Source organism: Aethalodelphis obliquidens, unplaced genomic scaffold, assembly GCF_003676395.1.
Source record: "Aethalodelphis obliquidens isolate GAN/ISIS:26980383/991018 unplaced genomic scaffold, ASM367639v1 scaffold11, whole genome shotgun sequence".
Classification (NCBI taxonomy): Eukaryota; Metazoa; Chordata; class Mammalia; order Artiodactyla; family Delphinidae; genus Aethalodelphis; species Aethalodelphis obliquidens.
In genome coordinates, this window is record NW_020837955.1 from 21,256,486 (window position 1) to 21,279,737 (window position 23,252).

The following is a 23,252-nucleotide window of genomic DNA, read 5'->3' on the forward strand; positions in this document are numbered from 1 at the left end:
CAGTGTTCTAGCCCAGTGATTCTCAAGTTTAACGTGCGTATGAATCACCTAAGGAATCTGGTTAAAACGCAGATTACAATTCAGTAGGTCCTGGATGACAGCAGAGTTTCTGCATTTATAATAAGCATCCTAGGTAACGCAATGCTAATTGTAAGCAGACCACATATTAAATAGCAAGGTTCTAGCCTACTTAATTAAATTCTAAGTGATCAGCCTGATTCCTTCCTTATAAATGTGTATTACCAAAAAACAAAACAAATAAAAAACCCACCAAAACTGAAAAAACAATCCTTCAAAAACAAAAAGACTTCATTTATAAGAGCTAGATCTGGTCACATCTTAAAACAAAATCCTTCAGTCATGGCAGAGGAAGCGTCTAAGATACCTTTTAATCTGATCCTTCTGGTTAATCCAGGAAAGTTGTATATGTAGATGAGGGGTCTCAGCCGCCGGTCAGAAAAAGCCACAACCTCATGAGGAACGTTAGTTGCCACGACACCCACGATTCCATGCATACACTGGAGTACAGTCTTTTTCTTGGTTTCAATATTAATAAATATTATGAAATTCCCACAAGGGTAGCAAATGGTGCTGTCGTTGACAAAATGAACATTCTGCCTGGGGAATCCTTGCACCCATCTTTGGGAAAAGATACATCAACATCAATAAAATACATTTCAAATACTTTTTCTTTCTTTCTTTTTTAAACAAAAGATCATCAAAATTTTTGAAACATATCTATTCTCTTTTCACCCCCTTTCTGCCCAAACACACAAGGTTGCTGTGAGACCAGTTTGAGTCCAGGCACTACAGAAACTTAAATGCCACCTAAAGCTCCATAGGTCTCAAGCACCTTCTTCAGAGAGCTTTTCCAGTGAAGCACAACCTCTGTTCAAACTCGAAAAAATCTCAGAAGGATTTCTGGGGTCTTGTATACTCGGAAAAGAAAAAGTAAAAACAACAGAGAGAGAAAAGAGCTTGGTCCTAATTGAAAACAGGGTGCATCCTGGTCCTTACCTTTAAAATTAGTTTTGATTTTTAAAATAAACGTTAAAAAAACAACTTTGAATAGGACTGCCTGCTTTATGGTTGTGAGCCCAGTAGGGAAATTGCTTCTTTACAAAGATGGAGCATGTGTAGCCATATTTTAGATCTAAAATGTAGAGATAAATGCAGCAAGTAAAAGGAATAAGTCAACATGAATGAAAAGATTAGAACACAAAAGTAACATATTTTTAAGTAAGGATTGTTTGGTGAGTGTAAGCTAGACCAAGGAGAGAGACAGACTGAGAAGAGGGGGAGAGTCTACCTCTATTTAAATAGTAAAGATATGCTTAAAGATGGTGGAGAGGGCAAGAGAAAGACACTGGTTTAGAGAGAAACTTCATGGGAATGGAGAGTACAGCCAGGACTGGTGGAGGATGCTGTGTGAACATAGGGCTGGTAACACTCTAGAATGTGGAAGGAGAGCAATACCAGCTTACACCTGGGCAGCGCTTTATGCTTTTCAAAGGCCAGTATAAGTGCAAACAAATCCAGAGTCGGTGGATAGGAGATAGAAGGAAGGGATTGATGGCCCTAACTTCGGGGAACATCACCAAAGCCCACTAGGATGGGAGGAGGGCTGTCATTGGGATGGGGGTGGGGAGTGGGGAACATATATGAAAGCAAAACGGATCACTGAAGGCAATATAGCCAAAAAGAGGAGGCAGAAATGGAGAGTGGAGGAGAGCAGTACTGGGTAAGCCAGCGAGGGGTTGGGGTCACAGCAGAGTGAGGGACGGAGGGGTGGGGCGTGGAAAGAGCTGGAAATGTGGTCATTGAATAAGGGGACGAGGGGAATGGAGAGAAGTCACACACAGAGAAAGGAAGTCTGCAGGAAGGCGTTGGGGGTTGAAGGAAAAGAGGTCGAATTTGCGTGAAAGCAGATCTACAGGGATGGGAGGAAGCGGATAGGGAGAGGATGCAGTTCTGAGGGAAGAATTTCCACTAGACGAGTCAGTCGCGGGGCCGCGAACGCCTCACCTCACAGACAGGGACGCGCCGAGGGCGACGTTGTGGGCTTCATCTCGCTCCCGGCCTTGCGCCATGGGCCGTGTGTCTCTCAGCCGGGCCGTGGGTAGCAAACGCCGGACCCAGGCCAGTGTCTGCAACGGTTACACCGAGGCCCCCGGCTGCTGGGTTGGCGGTCTCCACTGTTTACACCGTATCCGGGAGACCGCAACCCCTGCGCCCATTGGCTCTGTCCTTTCAGCCGCTCCCTCTCGAGCCAAGCGGATTGGTGGAAGTGCTGACGGGTCTTGACCAATGGGAGAGCGGAGAGCGAAGCGAGGGGCTGGCCCCAAGGTGGGTGCTGGAGTGGCCCAGTACAGGGCATATAATTACAAAATTAATAAATATCAGTAGCAGACTTTAATATTGAGTGGTGACCGTGCCAGACGTCTTTCCAAGCGCGGTCAGATATTATTTCATTTAATATTCAAACCCCCCAATCAGCCCCATTTTATAGAAAAGGAAAACAGGATAAGAGAATTAATTTGTCCAAGGCTACAAAACTGAGTGGGACTTAAAGCCAGATCTAGTCTAAATCTAGAGCTTCAAGCCTTTAATTACTTATTACACACTCTAATGGACCCTCAACTATTTCAAGGAGGAAGAAAGCTTCTGGAAGTAACTGATCAAAAGGTCAGCAGTTTTTCCTTGCCTCTTCCCTTCCCTCTCATACACTCTCTTGCCCTCCCCTACTTTCCTTCTGCCCTCCGCCCTCTCCAGTCCTCTCCTCTTCCTTTCTATAGGTCTCTCCTTCCCATCTTGCCACCTTCTCTTCGTTTCATTCACAAATATTTACCCAGTATTACTGTGCATTGTGCTAGTTACTTGGAACAAAATAGTGAGCAAACCAGATACAGTTCCTTCCTTCGTGGAACTTAGAAGAACTTCCTTCTTGGTGGGGCCCAGGGAGTGAGGGATAGACATCCACTCCATTACACAAATGTAGGAATCACAGATTGAATTAAGAAGAAAAGGAACATGATATTATAGGGCTTAAGTTGTGGTCCTCTCCTGGTTGGATGGGTAGTGTCAGAGCTGGTTTCTGTGTGCACATGCTGTTTTCACTGAGATTTCAAGGATGAGGAGTGATTGCTGTGGGTAGAGGATGGGGAATGGGCAGAGAACAGTTTTTGTAAAGGAATTGAGGCAGGAAAACAGATGGCATGAACTGGGAAGGGCAGTGTGATTGGAGCAGAGGGGGATCAGTAGAAAACACTGAAGGCTGGAGAAGGAGCACAGCACCAGGTAAAGGCCAAGTTGAGAATTCTGGTCTTTATCCTAAGAGCCACAGAAATATATTAAATGGTTTTAAAGAGAGGAATGACATGATCCAATTTATGTTTATAAAAGATCATTCTGGCTGCAGGAGGATTATCAATTGTGTAGGAGAGTAGAGAGAATAGAAATAGGAAGATCTGCTAGGAGTCGATTTCATGGTCCCAACAAGGGAAGCAAAGCAGGGTTCTCAGGCTGAGCACTACTGGCATTTGGGACTGGATGGGGGTGGGGGTGGGTCTCATGCCTTGCAGGATGTTTAGCAGCATCCCTGCCAGTAGCACCTCCACAGGTGTGACAATCAAAAATATCTATGGACATTGTCAAATGTCCCCTGGGGGACAAAATCACGCCCAGTTGAAAGCCACTGTTGAGTCCATGTGTTACAAATATCTTAAAGGTAAAAACCTGTAGACTTTGTTGATGGATTGATAAAGAGGGGTAAGAGAGAAGGAAGAATCCAGGATGGTCCTGGGTGTCTGATTATCACAGTCAGAGATGGTTGTGTCCTTTGCTGAGGTGGCATGAGGAAGGAGTGGAGCTCTGTGTTTCTGCCTTGAAGCATTTCTTTGCTGAAATGCGAGTGCCAAACATAGGCAGTGCTTAGTGAGAGTGCCAAACACAAAACTGGCTGACAAAATCCCACATTGCTGAGTCACAGGGAGAAGTGTCTTGGACAACAGTCAAGCTTTCTCCTCTAGTGCTTCTTAAGCTCTGGGCAATTTCTGTTGCTACTCCCTCACTAGTTGGCTTATTTGTATTTCCATCAAGCTCTCCATGCACCACCCCCCAAAACACAATATACCTTTAACTACAACTTGAGCATTTTAAAGCCACCACTAGAGAAGAATGTGATGAGGCAAGTCCTGCCGCTGCTCCCAGAGTAAATGGTAGGTAGAGGATGTAAGGTGGGCAGGAAGTGTGGACTCTGGGAAACAAATACTAACCTTGGCTGCGATCAGCTATGACTCTGGGAATCTGAACTTGCCCTGTGCTAGAGAAAAGGAGGAACTGAACAGAATCAAATTGAAAAAGCAATCTTGTGGCTATCTTACTCCATGAAATCCCAACTGGGTTTTAGATGAAAACAGAGGTCTCCAGCTGGGTTTCTGGGAAATATCTGTGGCTGATATTCAGGAGAAGGTGCCCTGACCTCTGCACCATGCAGATCAGAGGAAGATGAGTGGCCTTTCTTTCTTAGTTGGGAAGGGGAAAGATAGACTATCCCAGAGAATGGACTGGAGAGATAAATAAGGAAAATGAGTTCCAGTTCTCACTGTGAAAGATTTACTGATATCGGTAGGGGCACAAAGCACAAACCTCACAGCATTCAAGAGAAAAAAGCTGAGAACTCTGGAGCCAGAAAGGGGTTAATCACAGCAGTATATCTTTCCGGTCGCAGTGGTGCTGGCAGAATGTTGGGTGCTATTACCTGCTGTTACCATGACAGAGGCCTGAGTCCTTTAAAGCAGGGGACCCATGGCCAGAGCACCCCTTGCTGCATTTGTGGGTGGCACTATGTCACATGTGTTTGACAAACCATGTACTTAGTGAAAGACAAGATAATGTCAGAGGAAGACTTTGTAGCGGCTGATGAAAGGGGAAAACAGGGTTATTTTTAAGAAGTATGATAAAATACATTACAGTGTAACAAAAAGTTAGGTATTTATCCCTGTGGGTGGTACCTGGAGGTAGAGGGGCTTCACCGTGGAGGCTTGTGAGGTTGCTTGGGGCAATTTTGCAGAACTGGTATCTATGGACTCTAACACAGACATCATTTAAAGAATTCCAAGGGCCATTCATGGGCAAAAACAGGAGACAATTTGCATTGTGGCACAAATAGCATTTAAAATACACTTTAGGAGAGCATTTAGTACAAAAAATTTTGAAGACCGTGGTTTACCATCATTACATGTTCAGAATTTGAGTTTGAATAATCTCATCAAGTCTTAAGATCCTCTTCAAAAGCTTCAAGTCTCATCTGCATTAAATTCTCCATTGAAACTTCTCACAAAAGTAAAAGTTTTAAAGCACTAAAATCGGGCTTCCCTGGTAGTGCAGTTGTTATGAATCTGCCCGCCAATGCAGGAGACACGGGTTCGAGCCCTGGTCCGGGAAGATCCCACATGCTGTGGAGCAACTAAGCCCATGTGCCACAACTACTGAGCCTGCGCTCTAGAGCCTGCAAGCCACAACTACTCAAGCCCGAGTGCCACAACTACTGAAGCCCACACGCCTAGAGCCTGTGCTCCACAATGAGAAGCCATTGCAATAAGTTCATGCACCGCGATGAAGAGCAACCCTCACTCACCACAACTAAAGAAAGCCTGCATGTAACAATGAAGACCTAACGCAGCCAAAAGTAAATAAATTAAAAAAAAATTTTTTTAAAAAAGCACTAAAATCCATCAGTACCTTCCATTTTATATCCTTTTATCTGACTTCCTTTCAATTTCCTTTGCCTTTAGGGTCTGTGTACTGTGTTCCCTTAGACTAGAGACAAAGAAATAATGCTTTCCAAAAAAACAACATGTACTGTGGCTATAAGTTTTTACTGGAAGAAACCTGACATGACCTGAGCATGTATAAAAACACCTCATTAATATCAATTTCTTATATATTAGATAGTATAAAATTATTCCAGTTGCATTCCTGAAAATTCACAGAAGAATGTTCTTATCAAGTAAGTGTATATGGGCAATAAAAACAGGTGATACTTAGAAGGAAGAAAACTATTTCTTACCACAAGGATCTCTAACTCTTTATCTTTAACCAGCAGAATCAGTTCAGTTTAGCTTCCTCAGGTTAATATTACTGACAATTACAGCTACAAAAACGACAATTACAGCTACAAAAACTACAACTACTGTGCCCTTTTACCTGTGGCTAACAGCAGTGTGTATCTAGATGTTCACATCTTATGCACACAAACACAAAGGCCTTGGAGATGGTTCACTGTAATGCAGAGCAGTACTACAGAGCTGTAGTTTCCTAGGACAGTAAATTTTCTTTCAACTTCTTTCTTCTGCCTTGCAAACTGGTTCATCTATACCATTTTTCTAGATTCCACATATAGGCATTAACATACGATATTTCTTTTTCTCTTTCTGACTTACTTCACTCTGTATGACAGTCTCTAGGTCCATCCATGTCTCTACAAATGACCCAATTTCGTTCCTTTTTATGGCTGAGTAATATTCCATTGTATATATGTACCACATCTTCTTTATCCATTTGTCTATCGATGGACATTTAGGTTGCTTCCATGTCCTGGCTATTGTAAATAGTGCTGCAATGAACATTGGGGTTCATGTGTCGTTTTGAACTATGGTTTTCTCAGGGTATATGCCCAGTAGTGAGATTGCTGGGTAATATGATAATTCTACTTTTAGTTTCTTAAGGAACCTCATATTGTTCACCATAGTGGCTGTATCAATTTACATTCCCACCAACAGTGCAAGAGGGTTCCCTTTTCTTCACACCCTCTTCAGCATTTGTTGTTTGTAGATTTTCTGATGATGCCCATTCTAACTAGTGTGTGGTGATACCTCATTGATTTGCATTTCTCTAATAATTAGTGATGTTGAGCAGCTTTTCATGCGCCTCTTGGCCATCTGTGTGTCTTCTTTGGAGAAATGTCTGTTTAGGTCTTCTGCCCATTTTTTGATTGGGTTGTTTGTTTCTTTAATATTGAGCTGCATGAGCTGTTTATATATTTTGGAGATTAATCCTTTGTCCCTTGATTCATTTGCAAATATTTTCTCCCATTCTGAGCATTGTCTTTTCGTCTTGTTTATAGTTTCCTTGGCTGTGCAAAAGCTTTTAAGTTTCACTAGGTCCCATTTGTTTATTTTTGTTTTTATTTCCATTACTCTAGGAAGTGGGTCAAAAAAGATCTTGCTGTGATTTATGTCAAAGAGTTTTCTTCCTATGTTTTCCTCTAAGAATTTGATAGTGTCCACTCTTACATTTAGGTCTTTAATCTATTTTGAGTTTATTTTTGTGTATGGTGTTAGGGAGTGTTCTAATATCATTCTTTTACATGTAGCTGTCCAGTTTTCCCAGCAGCACTTATTGAAGAGACTGTCTTTTCTCCATTGTATATCCCTGTCTCCTTTGTCATAGATTAGGTAACCATAGGTGCATGAGTTTATCTCTGGGCTTTCTATCCTGCTCCATTGATCTATATTTCTGTTTTTGTGCCAGTACCATATTGTCTTGATTACTGTAGCTTTGTAGTATAGTCTGAAGTCAGGGAGTCTGATTCCTCCAGCTCCATTTTTTCCCCTGAAGATTGCTTTGGCTATTCAGGTTCTTTTGTGTTCTTTTCTCTTCTCTAAATGTTTGATAGAATTCACCTGTGAAGCCATCTGGTCCTGGACTTTTGTTTGTTGGAAGATTTTTAATCACAGTTTCAATTGCATTACTTGTGATTGGTCTGTTCATATTTTCTATTTCTTCCTGGTTCAGTCTTGGAAGGTTGTACCTTTCTAAGAATATGTCCATTTTTTCCAGGTTGTCCATTTGATTGGCATAGAGTTGCTTGTAGTAGTCTCTTAGGATGCTTTGTATTTCTGCGATGTCTGTTGTAACTTCTCCTTTTTCATTTCTAATTTGATTGATTTGAGTCCTCTCCCTCTTTTTCTTGATGAGTCTGGCTAAAGGTTTATCAATTTTGTTTATCTTCTCAAAGAACCATCTTTTAGTTTTATTGATCTTTGCTATTGTTTTCTTAGTTTCTATTTCATTTATTTCTGCTCTGATCTTTATGATTTCTTTCCTTCTGCTAACTTTGGGTTTTGTTTGTTCTTCTTTCTCTAGTTCCTTTAGGTGTAAGTTTAGATTGTTTATTTGAGATTTTTCTTGTTTCTTGAGGTAGGATTGTATTGCTATAAACTTCCCTCATAGAGCTGCTTTTGCTGCATCCCATAGGTTATGGATTGTCGTGTTTTCATTGTCATTTGTCTCTAGGTATTTTTTGATTTCCTCTTTGATTTCTTCAGTGATCTCTTGGTTATTTAGCAATGTATTGTTTAGCCTCCATGTGTTTGTATTTTTTACGTTTTTTTCCCTGTAATTGCTTTCTAATCTCATAGCACTGTGGTCAGAAAAGATGCTTGATATGATTTCAATTTTCTTAAATTCACTGAGGCTTGATTTGTGACCTAAGATGTGATCTATCCTGGAGAATGTTCCGTGCACACTTGAGAAGAAAGTGTAATCTGCTGTTTTTGGATGGAATGTCCTATAAATATCAATGAAATATATCTGGTCTATTGTGTCATTTAAAGCTTGTGTTTCCTTATTTTCTGTCTGGATGATCTGTCCATTGGTGTAAGTGAGGTGTTAAAGTCCCCCACTATTATGGTTATTATTGTTATTATATTATTATTACTATTGATTTCTTCTTTTATAGCTGTTAGCATTTGCCTTATGTATTGAGGTGCTCCTATGTTGGGTGCATATATATTTATAATTGTGATAGCTTCTTCTTGGATTGATCCCTTGATCATTATGTAGTGTTCTTCCTTGTCTCTTATAACATTCTTTATTTTAAAGTCTATTTTATCCAGCTTTCTTTTGATCTCCTTTTGCATGGAATATCTTTTTTCCATCCCCTCACTTTCAGTCTGAATGTGTCCCTAGGTCTGAAGTGGGTCTCTTATAGACAGCATATAGCTGGGTCCATTTGTATCCATTCAGTGAGCCTGTGTCCTTTGGTTGGAGCACTTAATCCATTCACAGTTAAGGTAATTATTGATATGTATGTTCCTATTACCATTTTCTTAATTGTTTGGGGTTTGTTTTTGTAGGTCCTTTTCTTCTCTTGTGTTTCCCAGTTAGAGAAGTTCCTTTAGCATTTGTTGTAGAGCTGGTTTGGTGGTGCTGAATTCTCTTAGCTTTTGCTTGTCTGTAAAGCTTTTGATTTCTCCATTGAATCTGAATGAGATGCTTGCTGGGTAGAGTAATCTTGATTCTAGACTCTTCCTTTCATCACTTTAAATATATCATGCCACTCCCTTCTGGCTTCTAGAGTTTCTGCTGAGAAATTAGCTGTTAACCTTATGGGAATTCCCATGTATGTTATTTGTCATTTTTCCCTTGTTGCTTTTAATAATTTTTCTTTTTTTATAAATTTATTTATATTTATTTTTGGCTGCCTTGTGTCTTCCTTGTTGGGTCTTCATTGCTGTGCACAGGCTTTCTCTAGTTGGGGTGAGCAGGGGCTACTCTTCATTGCAGTGCGCAGGCTTCTCATTGCAGTTGTTTCTCTTGTTGCAGAGCTTGGGCTGTAGGCACGCGGGCTTTGGTAGTTGTGGCATGCAGGCTCAGTAGTTGTGGCTCGCAGGCTCTAGAGCGCAGGCTCTAGTTGTGGCACACGGGCTTAGTTCCTCTGCGCATGTCAGATCTTCCCAGACCAGGGCTTGAACCCATGTCCCCTGCATTGGCAGGCAGATTCTCAACCACTGCACCACCAGGGAAGTCCCAATAATTTTTCCTTGTCTTTAATTTTTGTCAATTTGATTACTATGTGTCTCAGTGTGTTTCTCCTTGGGTTTATCCTGCCTGGGGCTCTTTGCACTTCCTGGACTTGGGTGGCTATTTCCTTTCCCATGTTAGGGAAGTTTTCGACTATAATCTCTTCAAATATTTTCTCGGGTCCTTTCTCTCTCTCTTCTCCTTCTGGGACCCCTATAATGTGAATGTTGGTGCATTTAATATTGTCCTAGAGGTCTCTTAGGTTGTCTTCATTTCTTTTCATTCTTTTTTCTTCATTCTGTTCTGTGGCAGTGAATTCCAGCATTCTGTCTTTCAGGTCACTTATCCGTTCTTCTGCCTCAGTTATTCTGCTATTGATTCCTTCTAGTGTATTTTTCATTTCAGTTATTGTATTGTTTATCTCTGTTTGTTTGTTCTTTAATTTTTCTAGGTCTTGGTTAAACATTTCTTACATCTTCTCAATCTTTGCCTCCATTCTTTTTCTGAGCTCCTGGATCATCTTCACTATCATTGTTTTGAATTCTTTTTCTGGAAGGTTGCCTATCTTCACTTCATTTAGTTGTTTTCTGGAGTTTTATCTTGTTCCTTCATCTGGTACAAAGTCCTCTGCCTTTTCATTTTTTCTGTGTCTGTAAATGTGGTTTTCATTCCACAGGCTGCAGGATTGTAGTTCTTCTTGCTTCTGCTGTCTGCCCTCTGGTGGATGAGGCTATCTAAGAGGCTTGTGCAAGCTTCCTGATGGGAGGGACTGGTGGTGGGTAGAGCTGGCTGTTGCTCTGGTGGGCAGAGCTCAGTAAAACTTTAATCCACTTGTCTGCTGATGGGTGGGGCTGAGTTCTCTCCCTGTTGGTTGTTTGGCCTGAGGCGACCCAGCACTGGCGCCTACAGGCCCTTTGGTGGGGCTAATGGCGGACTCTGGGAGGGTTCAAAACAAGGAGTACTTCCCAGAACTTCTGCTGCCAGTGTCCTTGTCCCCTCGGTGAGCCACAGTTGCCCCCTGCCTCTGCAGGAGACCCTGCAACACTAGCAGGTAGGTCTGGTTCAGTCTCCTATGGCGTCACTGCTCCTTCCCCCTGGGTCTTGTTGCACACACTACTTTGTGTGTGCCCTCCAAGAGCGGAGTTTCTGTTTCCCCTAGACCTGTTGTAGTCCTGCAGTCAAATCCCGCTAACCTTGAAAGTCTGGGAATTGCTCCTCCTGTTGCCAGACCCCCAGGTTGGGAAACCTGACGTGGGGCTCAGAACCTTCACTCTAGTGGGTGGACTTCTGTGCCATAAGTGTTCTCCAGTCTGTGAGTCACCCACCCAGCAGTTATGGGATTTGATTTTACTGTGATTGCGCCCCTCCTACCATCTCATCGTGGCTTCTCCTTTGTCTTTGGATGTGGGGTATCTTTCTTGGTGAGTTCCAGTGTCTTCCTGTTGATGACTGTTCAGCAGTTAGTTGTGATTCTGGTGCTCTCACAAGAGGGAGTGAGTTTCAACTTCTTTCTTTGAGGAATTAACGTTTTACTTTATTGATTAGCTGGATCTTTCTAATCATTACAACAAAATGTTCCATTATTCATACTAATTAGGGGACGAGCCATTCCAAATAAAAGTTCTCAAATAATCCCTACACCTGGAATCACTAGTTTGGCCAATCAGAGGTTTTGCCTTGCTATGTTTAAATTCACAGGGTTAATTTGCATATCATTAATGTACTAAAGGCCTTCTAAACAGTTAATTTTCTAAAAAAGAGTTAAGTAAGACTCGTGTTTTAGCAAAAATGTGGTCTAATTTTTTTGTTTAGTATCTAATAATAACAAACATTTATTTAACATTCATTCTGTGCCAAGAACTAAGCATTTCTTATTTATTAACTAATTTAATGTTTCTTCAAACTCTATAAGAGAGGCATTAAGTTTCTACCACCACATTTTACAGAAGAGGGAACTGTAAAATGTTCTTCTTTTTTCCATTGCACCAAGAGGGAAACACAGAGGGAACGTGCCCACATTCACATGGTTAATAAGGGGTTATTATAATTCATATGGTTTCATAATAAATTCATAAGTTAAATTATGAATTCATAAATTCGTATGTTAAAGCCCTAACCCTCAGTACATCAGAATGTGATCTTATTTGGAAAAAGGTTCATTGCAGTTGTAATTAGTTAAATTAAGAGGAGGTCATACTGGAGTAGGATGGGCCCATAATCCAATATGACCGGTGTCTTTATAAAGAGGGGAAATTTGGACACAGACATGCACCCAAGGAGAAGGGCATGTGAAGATGAAGGCCGCTATTTGTTGATACTTCTACACTCCATGGAGCACCAGATTGCCACCTAACCACCAGAAGCTAGAGGAGAGGCACAGAACCGATTCTCCCTCAGAGTCTTCAGAAGGAAACAACCCTGAGGCTTGTGCAACCTTGATCTGGGACTTACAGCCTCCAGAACTGTGAGAATAAATTTCCAGCGTTTAAGTCACTCAGTTTGTGGTATTTTGTTAATGGCAGCCCTAGCAAACTAATACAGGCATGGAGTCAGGATCAAACTCAGGCAGGAAGCCTCCAGGATGGGCAGGCTTATCACCTCACTCTGCAGCTCCAAAAATAGAGCTAAGCAAAATAAAAACACTCCCTGTTCCTTCCTCCCCAAATAAACAGCACAGGAGGTACCAGCTTGGAAATCTATGCGACAAGTAAGACATTGACTACTCTTTTCAGATACACACAGTATCTGTTCTGTGTGCCCTGGAACCCCCTCTTTCCTGATTGAGGGGGCTGATGGAGTGAATGATCTGGCCAGACATTTTTCATAGACCTGCAGACTAAATTCACTAACCCACCTGCCTGACTCTAAGCATGTGCCCCTACTAGGGCTTCAAAATCCCCGTATTTAATAGATTTTTGAAAGCTGCATCATCATTCTGAGATTAGTAATATCCAGGTTTGTGCTGTTTCCTTTGGGTTAAAATTAAAAGGATGTGTCCTAAGGGTGACAGTAGAGACAGTGACCCTCCCCAGTAGTCATATTAAGTTAGTACAGACAGGAAAAGGAAATGGCTCTCCAGGTGGCTGGGCGACCTGGCCCTGGGCTATGGAAAGGAACCTTAGGAGAGCATGTTCTGGAACCTTGAGCAAGCACTGGCCCCGGGGGCCACAGGCTCTGAGGTAAGGGCAGCCTTTGGGTAGAGGGAGAGCTGCAACCAAGTCGGAGCCACGTGACTTGGGCCTGGGCATGGGTCCCTGCTGCCAGGGCACGGGGTGTGGGAGGTCAGGGTCTGGATCCGGTGTGGGCCCACGTGCCGGCAAGCTGGAGACCACCATCCGTCGGGGTCAGGGAAAGGCTCTGAGGATTTTGAGCTTCATTTGTGCATTTTTTTTTTTCCATTGCACCAAGAGAACACCAAGTCTTTACTACACGAATTCCTATGAAACAGCTCCAAGAAAAAACCCACACGTAAAAGAAAAAACAAAAACAAAAACAAAACGAACAAAGCCACACACAGGGACGGGGTGGGGGAAGGCGAGTGGTGCCCCCCCTCTTCTGCGCCCGGGCCACTGGGGGGCGGTGAGGATCTGAGGGCCGCCGCACTTCCGCACTCGCTCGAGATGCTGAGCCGGGCCAGGGTCCCCCTCTGGCACCGCGGGGAGCCCTCCACGCCCTCATTATCTCTGGGTGACTTAGGGCCACCAAGCCTGCTCCCAATGCCCCAACGCTGTACGGCTGGGCTGGCTCGTCATGGGAGCACCTCTTGGCCAGCAGGCTGAACTTTGGTGCGACTGCCATCTGCGGTGTTTGAAGCTTTGCCCCAGCAAACCGGGAAGGCCGGCCCTGGGTCGGGGCTTACGGGGTGGGCGTCTAGCTACGATCTCCCACAAGGCGCGCGGGAGGCTGCGGCGGCGCGTTCCTTCTCGCGGAGAGTGGGGAAGCCAGCCTGGGCGCGGGGTCGGATCGCCCAGGAAGCCTTCTGCGCGCGGGTTGCTGGCACTTCTGGGAGAGACGGGGAGGGAGGGAGGGAGGAAGGGCGGGGCGACCGACCTTCGGAATCGCCTGGAAGAGCGGGCGCGAGCCGGGCCTGTGCTGCGCCGAGATGTCCGGAGGGTCAGCCAGGAGCCTGGGGAAGGGTGAGGCCTGCCTGCCGCGATTCGCGGCGACCCTCAGACGCGTGTGGGGCCAGGGCCTGGGGGCTGGGCTGCTCCGGAGCGGAGCCACGCAGGAGGTCTTCCACCCGCGGGAAACTGACCAGGCCCGGGGGGGCGGCGGGAGGCTGAGAGTTCCCGCTGCTGTTGGGGCTGTAACCGTCTCCGCTTCTCCCGGCAGGAAGCGCGCCCCCGGGGCAGGTCCCCGAGGGCCTGATTCGCGTCTACAGCATGAGGTTCTGCCCGTTCGCCAAGAGGACGCTCCTGGTCCTGAAGGCCAAGGGAATTGGGTGAGGATCAAGGCGCGGGCCGCTCCCGGAGCCAGCCAGGAACCAACAGCTGCGGGAAGAGCGGGCGGAAATCTTCGATAGGGTCTCCGCAGCTTCCTTTACTACAAAATACATCAGCCTTTTTTTTTTTGGGAGGGGGGGGACAGAGAAAGTTATGAACCCTATCCTCGGGGGGCGGGAGGAATGCCACAGACACCACCAGTCTAGGACACCCCGTTTAGATTAACCATTTTATGGATCAGAAAAGCTGAGGCTCCAGTAAAGTTAGTGGCATGCAGAGATCCCTCGAATGGTAATCACAGGCAGCTCTTTTAGCTCTGGCAGACCCCTGATTTCTGCGGTACTTCCTTCTCTATCACCCCGCTTCTTTCATGTGCTGTTTATATTGTTTGCTGTTATTCTGAGACTATAGTCCCTTCCTGAATAGTCAGTAATTTGCCCCCTTGAAGAGTCCAGACGTTGACCCTCCGCTGGACAGAGTGCTGAGTTAACTGTACTGTGAATATTCCTATAGATTGGGTTGTTGGTTGAGTGAAATAAAGTGTTTATGTCTAAAAATTCAGACTTTTGGGAAGCCTCACTGAAAGTATTAACGTGATTGACATATGGGTTATCCACAGGAAATATGCAAGTCATTGGCTTTTCCCTGAGCTGAATAGCCATTGAACCGCCTCCCTTCCAATGACCTTTGGAATCTGTTGAACAGACATTAGATACCTGTAGTGTGGAAGTTTAAAACAAAGCCCCCATGACAAAGAAATTTTCCATGTATGTGCTTAGAATTTGTAAACTAATTTTAGTCTTCTTGGGGGAGAATTAAGCAGGCAATTCTTTTCTCTAAAAAAATAAGTAAGATATATTCTAAAGAAAAAAACAAATTATCTTTGAATTAGTCATCACTTCAGTAGGATTTGCATCTTATTTTGGATGAAACAGATTGTGAACACATAGCAAAATATTCAACAGTAACATTTATCAAAACATTATTTTATCCAACTCTTGTAATGTTTACTGTATTAGTCAGGATTCTTTTATTGCATTTAAGAGATACCCATTTCAGTTGGATTGAAAAAAGACATATCTTGTGCTCATACAATTGAAAAGTCCAGGAGCAAGAGACAGCTGGATCTGGGGCCACAAAGTCCTGGGTTAGTGCCCTTCTGGAACTCTGGGTTGAAAACAACCATATCTTATTGGGACAGTTTCCCAAAGGAAAATTGCAGTGATTTTACATAAAAGTGTGTGTATGGAGGGTGAAGGGTGTAACAGCTGCCAGGCAGTGCGAACAACAGAGGTCTGCTGTGTTTATGGATCAGTTTTGAGTCCCAGAAGGCTTTGATTAGAGAGGTACTAGATTTTACCACATGACAGAATTTACTAAAGCATGGTTTTCTCTAAAAGGTGCATCTTCCAACTTGTTGCGGCAGATATGTTGCCTTGTTGGCTCACCATGCCAGGTTAGCAAAATGCATGTGTGTTCTGAGAACTTTCTTTATGACAAAAGCCCAGGATTTACCTTTTCTTTTCATACTATAAAATTTCAGAAATGTTGATAATTCCTTAGCAGGGAACGTCATTTTTCTTGCAGTGGCTTGTATCTGAAGTGTCCGGTAATCTGACAGGACACGAACCTTTTCGTACATACACACAGATGCCAGTGTTCAATCTGGCTGTTCCTTTGTTTCCATGGGGGGAGGGATTGCATATTTAAATCCTCAAGATAATGCTGTTGTAGCTAGCTGCTGAGGTGGATGAGGAAATAGGAAACAAAAGGTGCTGGGTATATTATTTTTGAGTAGCTAATCTGTTCTATTGAACACTTATCCAGTTTTGACAATGATATGGACCTGGCTTTAACAATTATATGAAACTTTCTTTTCTCTTATTTCCCCTAAAATCTCTTAGGCAAGATACAAGTTAGTTCTAAAAACAATCTTAATATAGACTGGACTTCACCTGTTTTTCACACTTAGTGTGATTTACCCATGTAACATTTTAAAAAAGTATCAAGGCATGGAGATTTAATCGGAAAGTTTATTTCGTGGATGGATTTTTTGGGTTCCCTAATATTCTTGAAAAAAGTGAGGAACTTTCTATTAAAATTAGCAAAAGGAATTGAATTTTATCATGTTGATTCTCATACAATGGAGTGGTGGGGTGTGGAGAAACTCAATTAGTTGGCTCATATATTTTTACAATTAAGATACTTCTTAGTCCCAAATGGAGTATCTAATTGACAATCTTGAAGCATTTCCACTTATTTATTCAACAAATGTGTACTGAATACCTATCTGAAAATGTTTATATTTCTTCATAGCATTTAAATCTACTTATAACTTTGCTGATTTACATGTTGGTTTATGAATATGACCAAGACACACAAGATCCCTGCTTTCATGGAGCTTACATTCTAGGGAGGTGACATAACAAACGTAATTAAGTAAGCAAAGTAATTTCAGTTACATATTATCAGTACAATGAAGAAAGTAATTCAAGAAATATAAAAAAGGCCAGTGTGGGGTTTCCCTGGTGGCGCAGTGGTTGAGAGTCCGCCTGCCGATGCAGGGGACACGGGTTCGTGCCCCGGTCTGGGAAGATCCCGCGTGCCGCGGAGTGGCTATGCCCGTGAGCCATGGCCGCTGAGCCTGAGCGTCCGGAACCTGTGCTCCGCAACGGGAGAGGCCACAGCAGTGAGAGGCCCGCGTACTGCAAAAAAAAAAAAAAAAAGGCCAGTGTGGCCAGATCATAATGACCAAAGGAAAAGTCATAGGAAGCAGATGTGACAAGTAAGCAGGGGCCACATCAAGGGGTATAGAGTTTATCCTCATTGCAATGAGGAGCAAGCGAGGGGTTGTAAGTAAGCAGGAGGGTGGCCTCATCCAATTTACTTTTGTGTGTGGAGAATGGACCGTAGGGAGGTTACAGTGGAGGCAGAGGGGCTGGTGGGACTATTGTAGAGGTCCAGGTGGCAGATGACCTCTTAGATGAGGTGGCAGTGTTAAAGCTGAGAAGTGGATGAATCCAGAACGTGATTTGAAGGTCTAGCTGACAGGTCTTGCTGATCCATTTGATTTGAGGAAGAGGTGGCAGGGGGAAGGAATCAAGGCCAAGCTGACTCCGAAATTTCGGGTCTGACCAGCTAAGTGGATGATAAGACCAATGAGGCTTTATTCAGGAGTACAAGAAAAATGTTACTCTCTTCATTGTCTTCTATGTGTTTTTCAGGCATGAAGTCATTAACATCAACCTAAAAAATAAGCCTGAGTGGTTCTTCAAGAAGAATCCCTTCGGCCTGGTGCCAGTTCTGGAAAACAGTCAGGGTCAAGTGATCTACGAATCTGCCATCACTTGTGAGTACCTGGATGAAGCATATCCAGGAAAGAAGCTGTTGCCAGATGACCCCTATGAGAAAGCTTGCCAAAAGATGGTCTTTGAGTTGTTTTCTAAGGTGTGTTCAAGAAATTTCAGCTCCTATATAACACCTTTGTTTTTTAAGCTAAATCACTGCTGTCACTGATGGTTCAGTGATTTGGGTGGGGAAGACAAACAGGATTATGCTCTTGTCCGCTTGGACATGTCCTACGAGCCCTTTCATGGTCCAGATCCTTTTTACCTCCCAAAGTTACACCTCTCCACTCTTCTCCTAACACTTTATATTCCTGTCATGCTGAATGTTTTTATTTTTCCCAAACTTGCCACCTTCTTCTCAACTCTTGCTGGAAGACTCTTCCCCCTTCTCACTTTGCCTGGTTGTCTCCAAGTCCTCTTTCCTGTACAGTCTGCGCTCCTGTATGTGCAGAACGTGAGGATGCTGAGGGCCCACTATACTATGCCGTTTTATAAAGGACTTGTGTATCAGTGGATTTTGGTATCTGCTGGGGGCCCTGGAACCAATCCTTCAAGGAACCAAGGGACAACAGCCTTTGCTCAGATACCTTTGTCTTCTAGAAGCTTGTCCGGGCTGGGTTAGTGCCCAGCTCTGTGTGCCCACGTGTGCTAACTTTCCCCTGTGGGGACTGCCACCTTCTTGCCTGTGTGTTGTACCAGGGCTGTGAGCTCCTTGAGGGTGAGGGCCGTGTCTCCATCACTGTTGGCCCACTGCCTAGGCTTGCGACCAGCCCTTCCTAGTTATGTGACAGTGAGCTAGTTGCTTATTAGTTTACCTCTGTGCCTCAGCTCATGTGTAAAATGAGTATAGTAATTGATCCCATCCCATTGATAAAAATCAGTTAATATAAAACACCTAGAGTCCAACAGATGGTAGATACTCAATGTTAGCTCTTGTTGTTCTAGCCACATTGTCTAGTTGTGAGCATCTTCTGTGTGTTGGCAATAGCTCCTTGTGGACTAAGTAAATGGCATTCCTATAGGAGAACTGTCTGTGTCTTAATTAGCATCAAAGTTAAACATTTGCGTGAGTTCAAACAATTAGTATTAACACAGAAATGACCAACAGTAGACAATGCGAATAGCATGGTCAGGTTATATCTCTATAATTCTGTTACTTTTGTCAGGATATATCTCAGCACAGTAAGAAACATTGTATCTCTAGGGAAAGAAATGGTTAGAGAAATATCCAGAAGGTGAGACTTGTAGGGAGAATATTTTCTTAAAGGAGACATTGCAAAGGGAAGTCAATGGGGAAGGAAGAGGGAGTTGTCTGGCTTAGCAGAACGAGAGTGAAAGAATACTAGAGATGGTTGCCATCAAAGATGATGGACAGGGAATATGGCATTTACAAGAAAGATGCTGGAGAATTTTTAAAAATAGTAACGAGATTCATTGTACTGTCCAGAAAGAAAATGAGCTAACAGCTGGAAATGCCCACCATTACTTCCCTCACACTCAGGGAAGAGGTGGCCTTAAGCACTATTATGACACCACCCTCCTGGCCCCAGTTCAGCAAACCAAAAATGCCCCCACCTGCATCCACAGCCAAATCATCTTCTCTCCTGGGAACTTGGAAATGAGACACAGAGACTAAGACAATAAATGTTGAGGTTTTAGAGGTGTATGTATATATCATTGGAGACGGCAAATCAAAGTCACACAAAAAAAGAATTTTTAAAGAATCAGAAATTAAGAGCATTGCAAAGGGATTTGACATTTGGAAAATAACAAGGAGCAGACATTTAAGGAGAAGCAGAGATGAAAGACCAGGCAGGCCCAGATAGAAACGTGGAAGGAAGGGCTGCCTGCACACCTTCAGTTCCAGTGATGGCAAGCTGTACCCTGGGATGGATGGGCTTCCAGGACATTCTCCTGTATTTTTAAAAGTGCCTTTTTACTTCCACTGGACGAGTGGACTTTTGTCTCTTGCAGTGAGACAATACCAAAGACCGAGCATTAAAACACAAACACTTCCACCACAAGCATCAAAGCATCTGACAGGACACCTGTCAAGTCTTCAGGTCATCAACCACTTTGAACTGTCTTCTCATGCCCTCCCCAAGATAGAAATCAGGAAAATCCCCTTCCCAGCTCCCTTTGCAGCTGGGGCCAAGGTCTGGACCTAGACTCTTCCTCTTAGACACACACATGTTAGGGTTCAATTCAGAAATGAGCCATGTGGGGAAACAGGCTTGGTGTGGGGCACTGGTTCTACTGATGAGGGTGGCTGGTGGCAGAGCTCCTGGCTTTCAGGAGCTGCGGTGGTTGCCAGGTTGAATTCCAGAGTGGCATTGGTTACCTCAGAGTCCAACTTCTGGCAGCGGCACAGACTGTAGCATCTAGTGCTCGGTTCACTGGTGGCAGTGGGTGCCTCCCATCAGGTCAGTTCCCAGCATGATTCTGAAATGTTCCAGACCTGTTTGTTCAGCCTCTCAACAATTCTGTGAGCCACTCAGTGTCCTTTTAGGACATTTTTGACCCAAGCTCACCAATCGGCTTCTCTTATTTGCAGCTTATAAAATCCTGACCAGTACAGCATCTAAGGCCACAAAACTGTTTTTAAGATCAGTACCCGACCTCTGTGAGCAAAGGAATTGGTGTACTTTTGAAGTTTCTAGAACATCCTGACACTGGGTCTATGAGGGTTCTATGGCGCTTTCATATGAGGGGGCTGGTATAGTTAGCGTCACACTGATAAACTAAGAAATTACTCTCTGTCTAGGTACCACCTTTGTTATTAAGCTTTCTTAGAAGGCAAAATAAGGAAGACTGCTCTGGCCTGAAAGAAGAATTGCATAAAGAATTCAGCAAGCTAGAGGAGGTAATTAATCCCTTCTCCTTGATTTTTATTGAAGTGATACATTGTATCTGCTGTCACCTTCTACTCTTTTCTTCATACTCCCATTTCCAAAATCACTTTAATTAGCAATAATACCAAATAGGAAATTTTAGTTTACAACAGATAGCAGCTGTAAGCTGTTGTGTTTAAGATACAAACCAAAACACCTAAAAATAGTTTGTCATGGGCTTGCTTTTAAAACATTTTATCACACTGACATGAAAATATCACGGAAAAATTTCACCCACACTTCCAGTTTTTCACCTGTTATTTTTCCATGCTTGTTTTCAGTCCTTGAACATATATATTTTTTATATATATAAATTTATTTGTTTTTGGCTGAGTCAGGTCTCTGCTGCTGTGCACGGGCTTTCTCTAGTTGCAGCGAGCAGGGGCTACTCTTCATTGCGGTGTGCGGGCTTCTCATTGCAGTGGTTTCTCTTGTTGCGGAGCACGGGCTCTAGGCACGCGGGCTCAGTAGTTGTGGCTCGTGGGCTCTAGAGCGCAGGCTCAGTAGTTGTGGCACACGGACTTAGTTGCTCCGTGACATGTGGGATCTTCCCTTCCCGGACCAGGGCTTGAACCTGTGTCCCCTGCATTGGCAGGTGGATTCTTAAACCACTTCACCACCACCCTTCACCCTGTGTATGACTCCTGTACAACTTATCCATTTTAGTCCTGATAGACAGTAAACATTTCCACTTTGGGGATGTAACAAATAGTGCTTCAGTGAACATTCTTATACCTATCTTTTGGTGAACATATGTTCACATTTCCAAGGAATATAATTACTGGGTTATACAGTATGCATGAACTCAGCTTTAGTAGATACTGTTAAAACATGGTTGTACCAAATTATTGATACATTCCTATCAGCAGTAGATCCACACCCTTACTAAGTTTGTCTTGTTCATTTTAGCCATTCTGATGGATGTGAAGTGGTATGACATTTTGGTTTTAATTTGCATTTCCCTGATGACTAATGTAGTTGAGCACCTTTTCAAATGGTTATTGGCCATTTTGACCTCCTCTTTTGTGAAGTCCAAGTCTTGCCCAGTTTTCTGATGGGTTTTCTGCCTTTTTTCTTTTTGATTCCCAGGAGTTCTTTCTATATTCTGAATACCAGTCCTTTGTTGGATATATCTATTACAAAGATCATGCACTCTGTAGCTTGTTTTATTTTTCTCCATTTTCCAGTTTATTTTATTGACCGTTTTGCTTCATCCCAAACCAAGAGATTCTAAAGCTTAAACTAATCAGACAAAAAGCCAACTTGAATATGTCAGGGTTAAACCTGGTGCTCTCACTTTCTTAACCCTTGCCTTCATCATTTCTTTTGATGAATCTTACCAGATGCACAAATAACAAGTACTCTTATGCTGTTTAATGTTCAGGTTCTGACTAATAAGAAGACAACCTTCTTTGGTGGCAGTTCTCTTTCTATGATTGATTACCTCATCTGGCCCTGGTTTGAATGGCTGGTAGCCCTGGAGTTAAATGAGTAAGATATTTGAATATTTTGTGCTTAATTTAGGATAATGATAACTGAAATAGTATATACTAACCTTTTTTTATGAACAAAAATTAACATATCTCACTCAACTGGCATGAATGGGAGCAAGCACACAGAAGGAGACTTGGACGTGCCAGGGCATGTCCTATACCTACACTCACCATTTTTCATCCTTGGGGCCGGTAGTGGGGGGAGTTCTGTGACATGTAGTAAAATGTTTTAAAAGTAATTACTCCTTCCCTCCTGGTTAAAAATCCATAAGGATGTGCATTTTCATAAGGATTTCAGGAAGGATTGTATGACCAATGCTACCTCCCATTTACCATCAAGAGTCCCACACTATTTTCCAAACTCAGTGTTTCAAAGTTTGGCAGCGACCTTGGCTTACTGCCAATTCTTCGAGCTTAGAGCTATTCAGGGTTACTTTTAGTCACAATCTGACCATAGAATAACAAATATATAACATTCTTGGTTGTCTTTCATGTTCTCATTTTAAAAAACTATCAGCCTCCGTTTGGACAAGTTCTCATGCTAACTGAGCAAGTCACTTCACTCTAGTCTTAGATTCCTCTTCACAAAACAAGGACCTCTACAATATCTTCCAAATCTCATATTCAATGATTACATGCATCTTAAATAAGTATTTTTAAAGAACTATTTTTAAAAGTTAGAGGAAAACAATATGAAACTGCAGAGTGGTAATAATGATATATAGGAGAATTTGCAATGCCTTCCTACTTAGCCTTGCTCACACCTTCATTCTTTCCATCTCCCACAGGTATGTAAACCACACTCCAAATCTTAAGCTCTGGATGGAAGCCATGATGAAAGATCCTGCAGTATCATCCCTCTTCATTGATCCAAAAGCCTTTCGAGGTTTCTTAGATCTCTACTTGCAGAACAACCTCGAGGCCTGTGACTATGGGCTCTGAAGGGGACAGGATATATCGGATAATATATCGGTTCGCTAATATGAATAATAACATGCTTTTATTTTACCAAGTGCTCTCACGTCTCACTGGATCACCTTCTCTGATTTGACACTATGGCCTTACTGTGGGCTTTCCTCAAGTCCCTCCTGCAGAAATGTAAACACATTTCCTGTCTCAGGATGCTCAAAGGATGCTAAAGGTTCTATCACAGTCCATGCTGAAAACCTCTAAATCACCTCTAGTGAGAGCTGAACTTCAATCTGGATTTCTAACTGCCCATAGGACATTTCCACTTGGATACCGTGTTGTCATTTCAAGAGATGCCCTTTC

General features: G+C 43.1%; 2 protein-coding genes across 3 annotated transcripts in view; one reads left to right on the top strand and one right to left on the bottom strand.

Moving 5' to 3' along the window:
- CFAP43 (cilia and flagella associated protein 43) overlaps positions 1 to 2,191 on the bottom strand; it is a 99,475-nt gene extending 97,284 nt beyond the window's left edge. Inside the window, exons 1-2 of the mRNA XM_027112526.1 lie at positions 2,026 to 2,191; positions 386 to 639 (exon numbers count right to left, since the gene is read on the bottom strand). Of these exons, the coding sequence (XP_026968327.1) occupies positions 386 to 639; positions 2,026 to 2,090 (319 nt within the window). The 5' untranslated portion in view covers positions 2,091 to 2,191. The remainder of the gene's footprint in view (positions 1 to 385; positions 640 to 2,025) is intronic.
- Positions 2,192 to 13,844: 11,653 nt separating this feature from the next.
- On the top strand, positions 13,845 to 22,995 carry GSTO1 (glutathione S-transferase omega 1). Of its 2 annotated transcripts, none has more exons than XM_027112531.1 (6): positions 13,845 to 13,943; positions 14,140 to 14,248; positions 17,474 to 17,696; positions 20,361 to 20,459; positions 21,872 to 21,978; positions 22,769 to 22,995. In XM_027112531.1, the coding sequence occupies exons 1-6, from the start codon at positions 13,910 to 13,912 to the stop codon at positions 22,920 to 22,922; spliced, it is 726 nt and encodes a 241-aa protein (XP_026968332.1). In that variant the 5' UTR covers positions 13,845 to 13,909; the 3' UTR covers positions 22,923 to 22,995. The 2 variants fall into 2 exon arrangements, with proteins under 2 accessions (XP_026968332.1, XP_026968333.1); XM_027112532.1 differs by lacking the exon at positions 13,845 to 13,943 and adding an exon at positions 14,020 to 14,038.
- Positions 22,996 to 23,252: the final 257 nt, after the last annotated feature.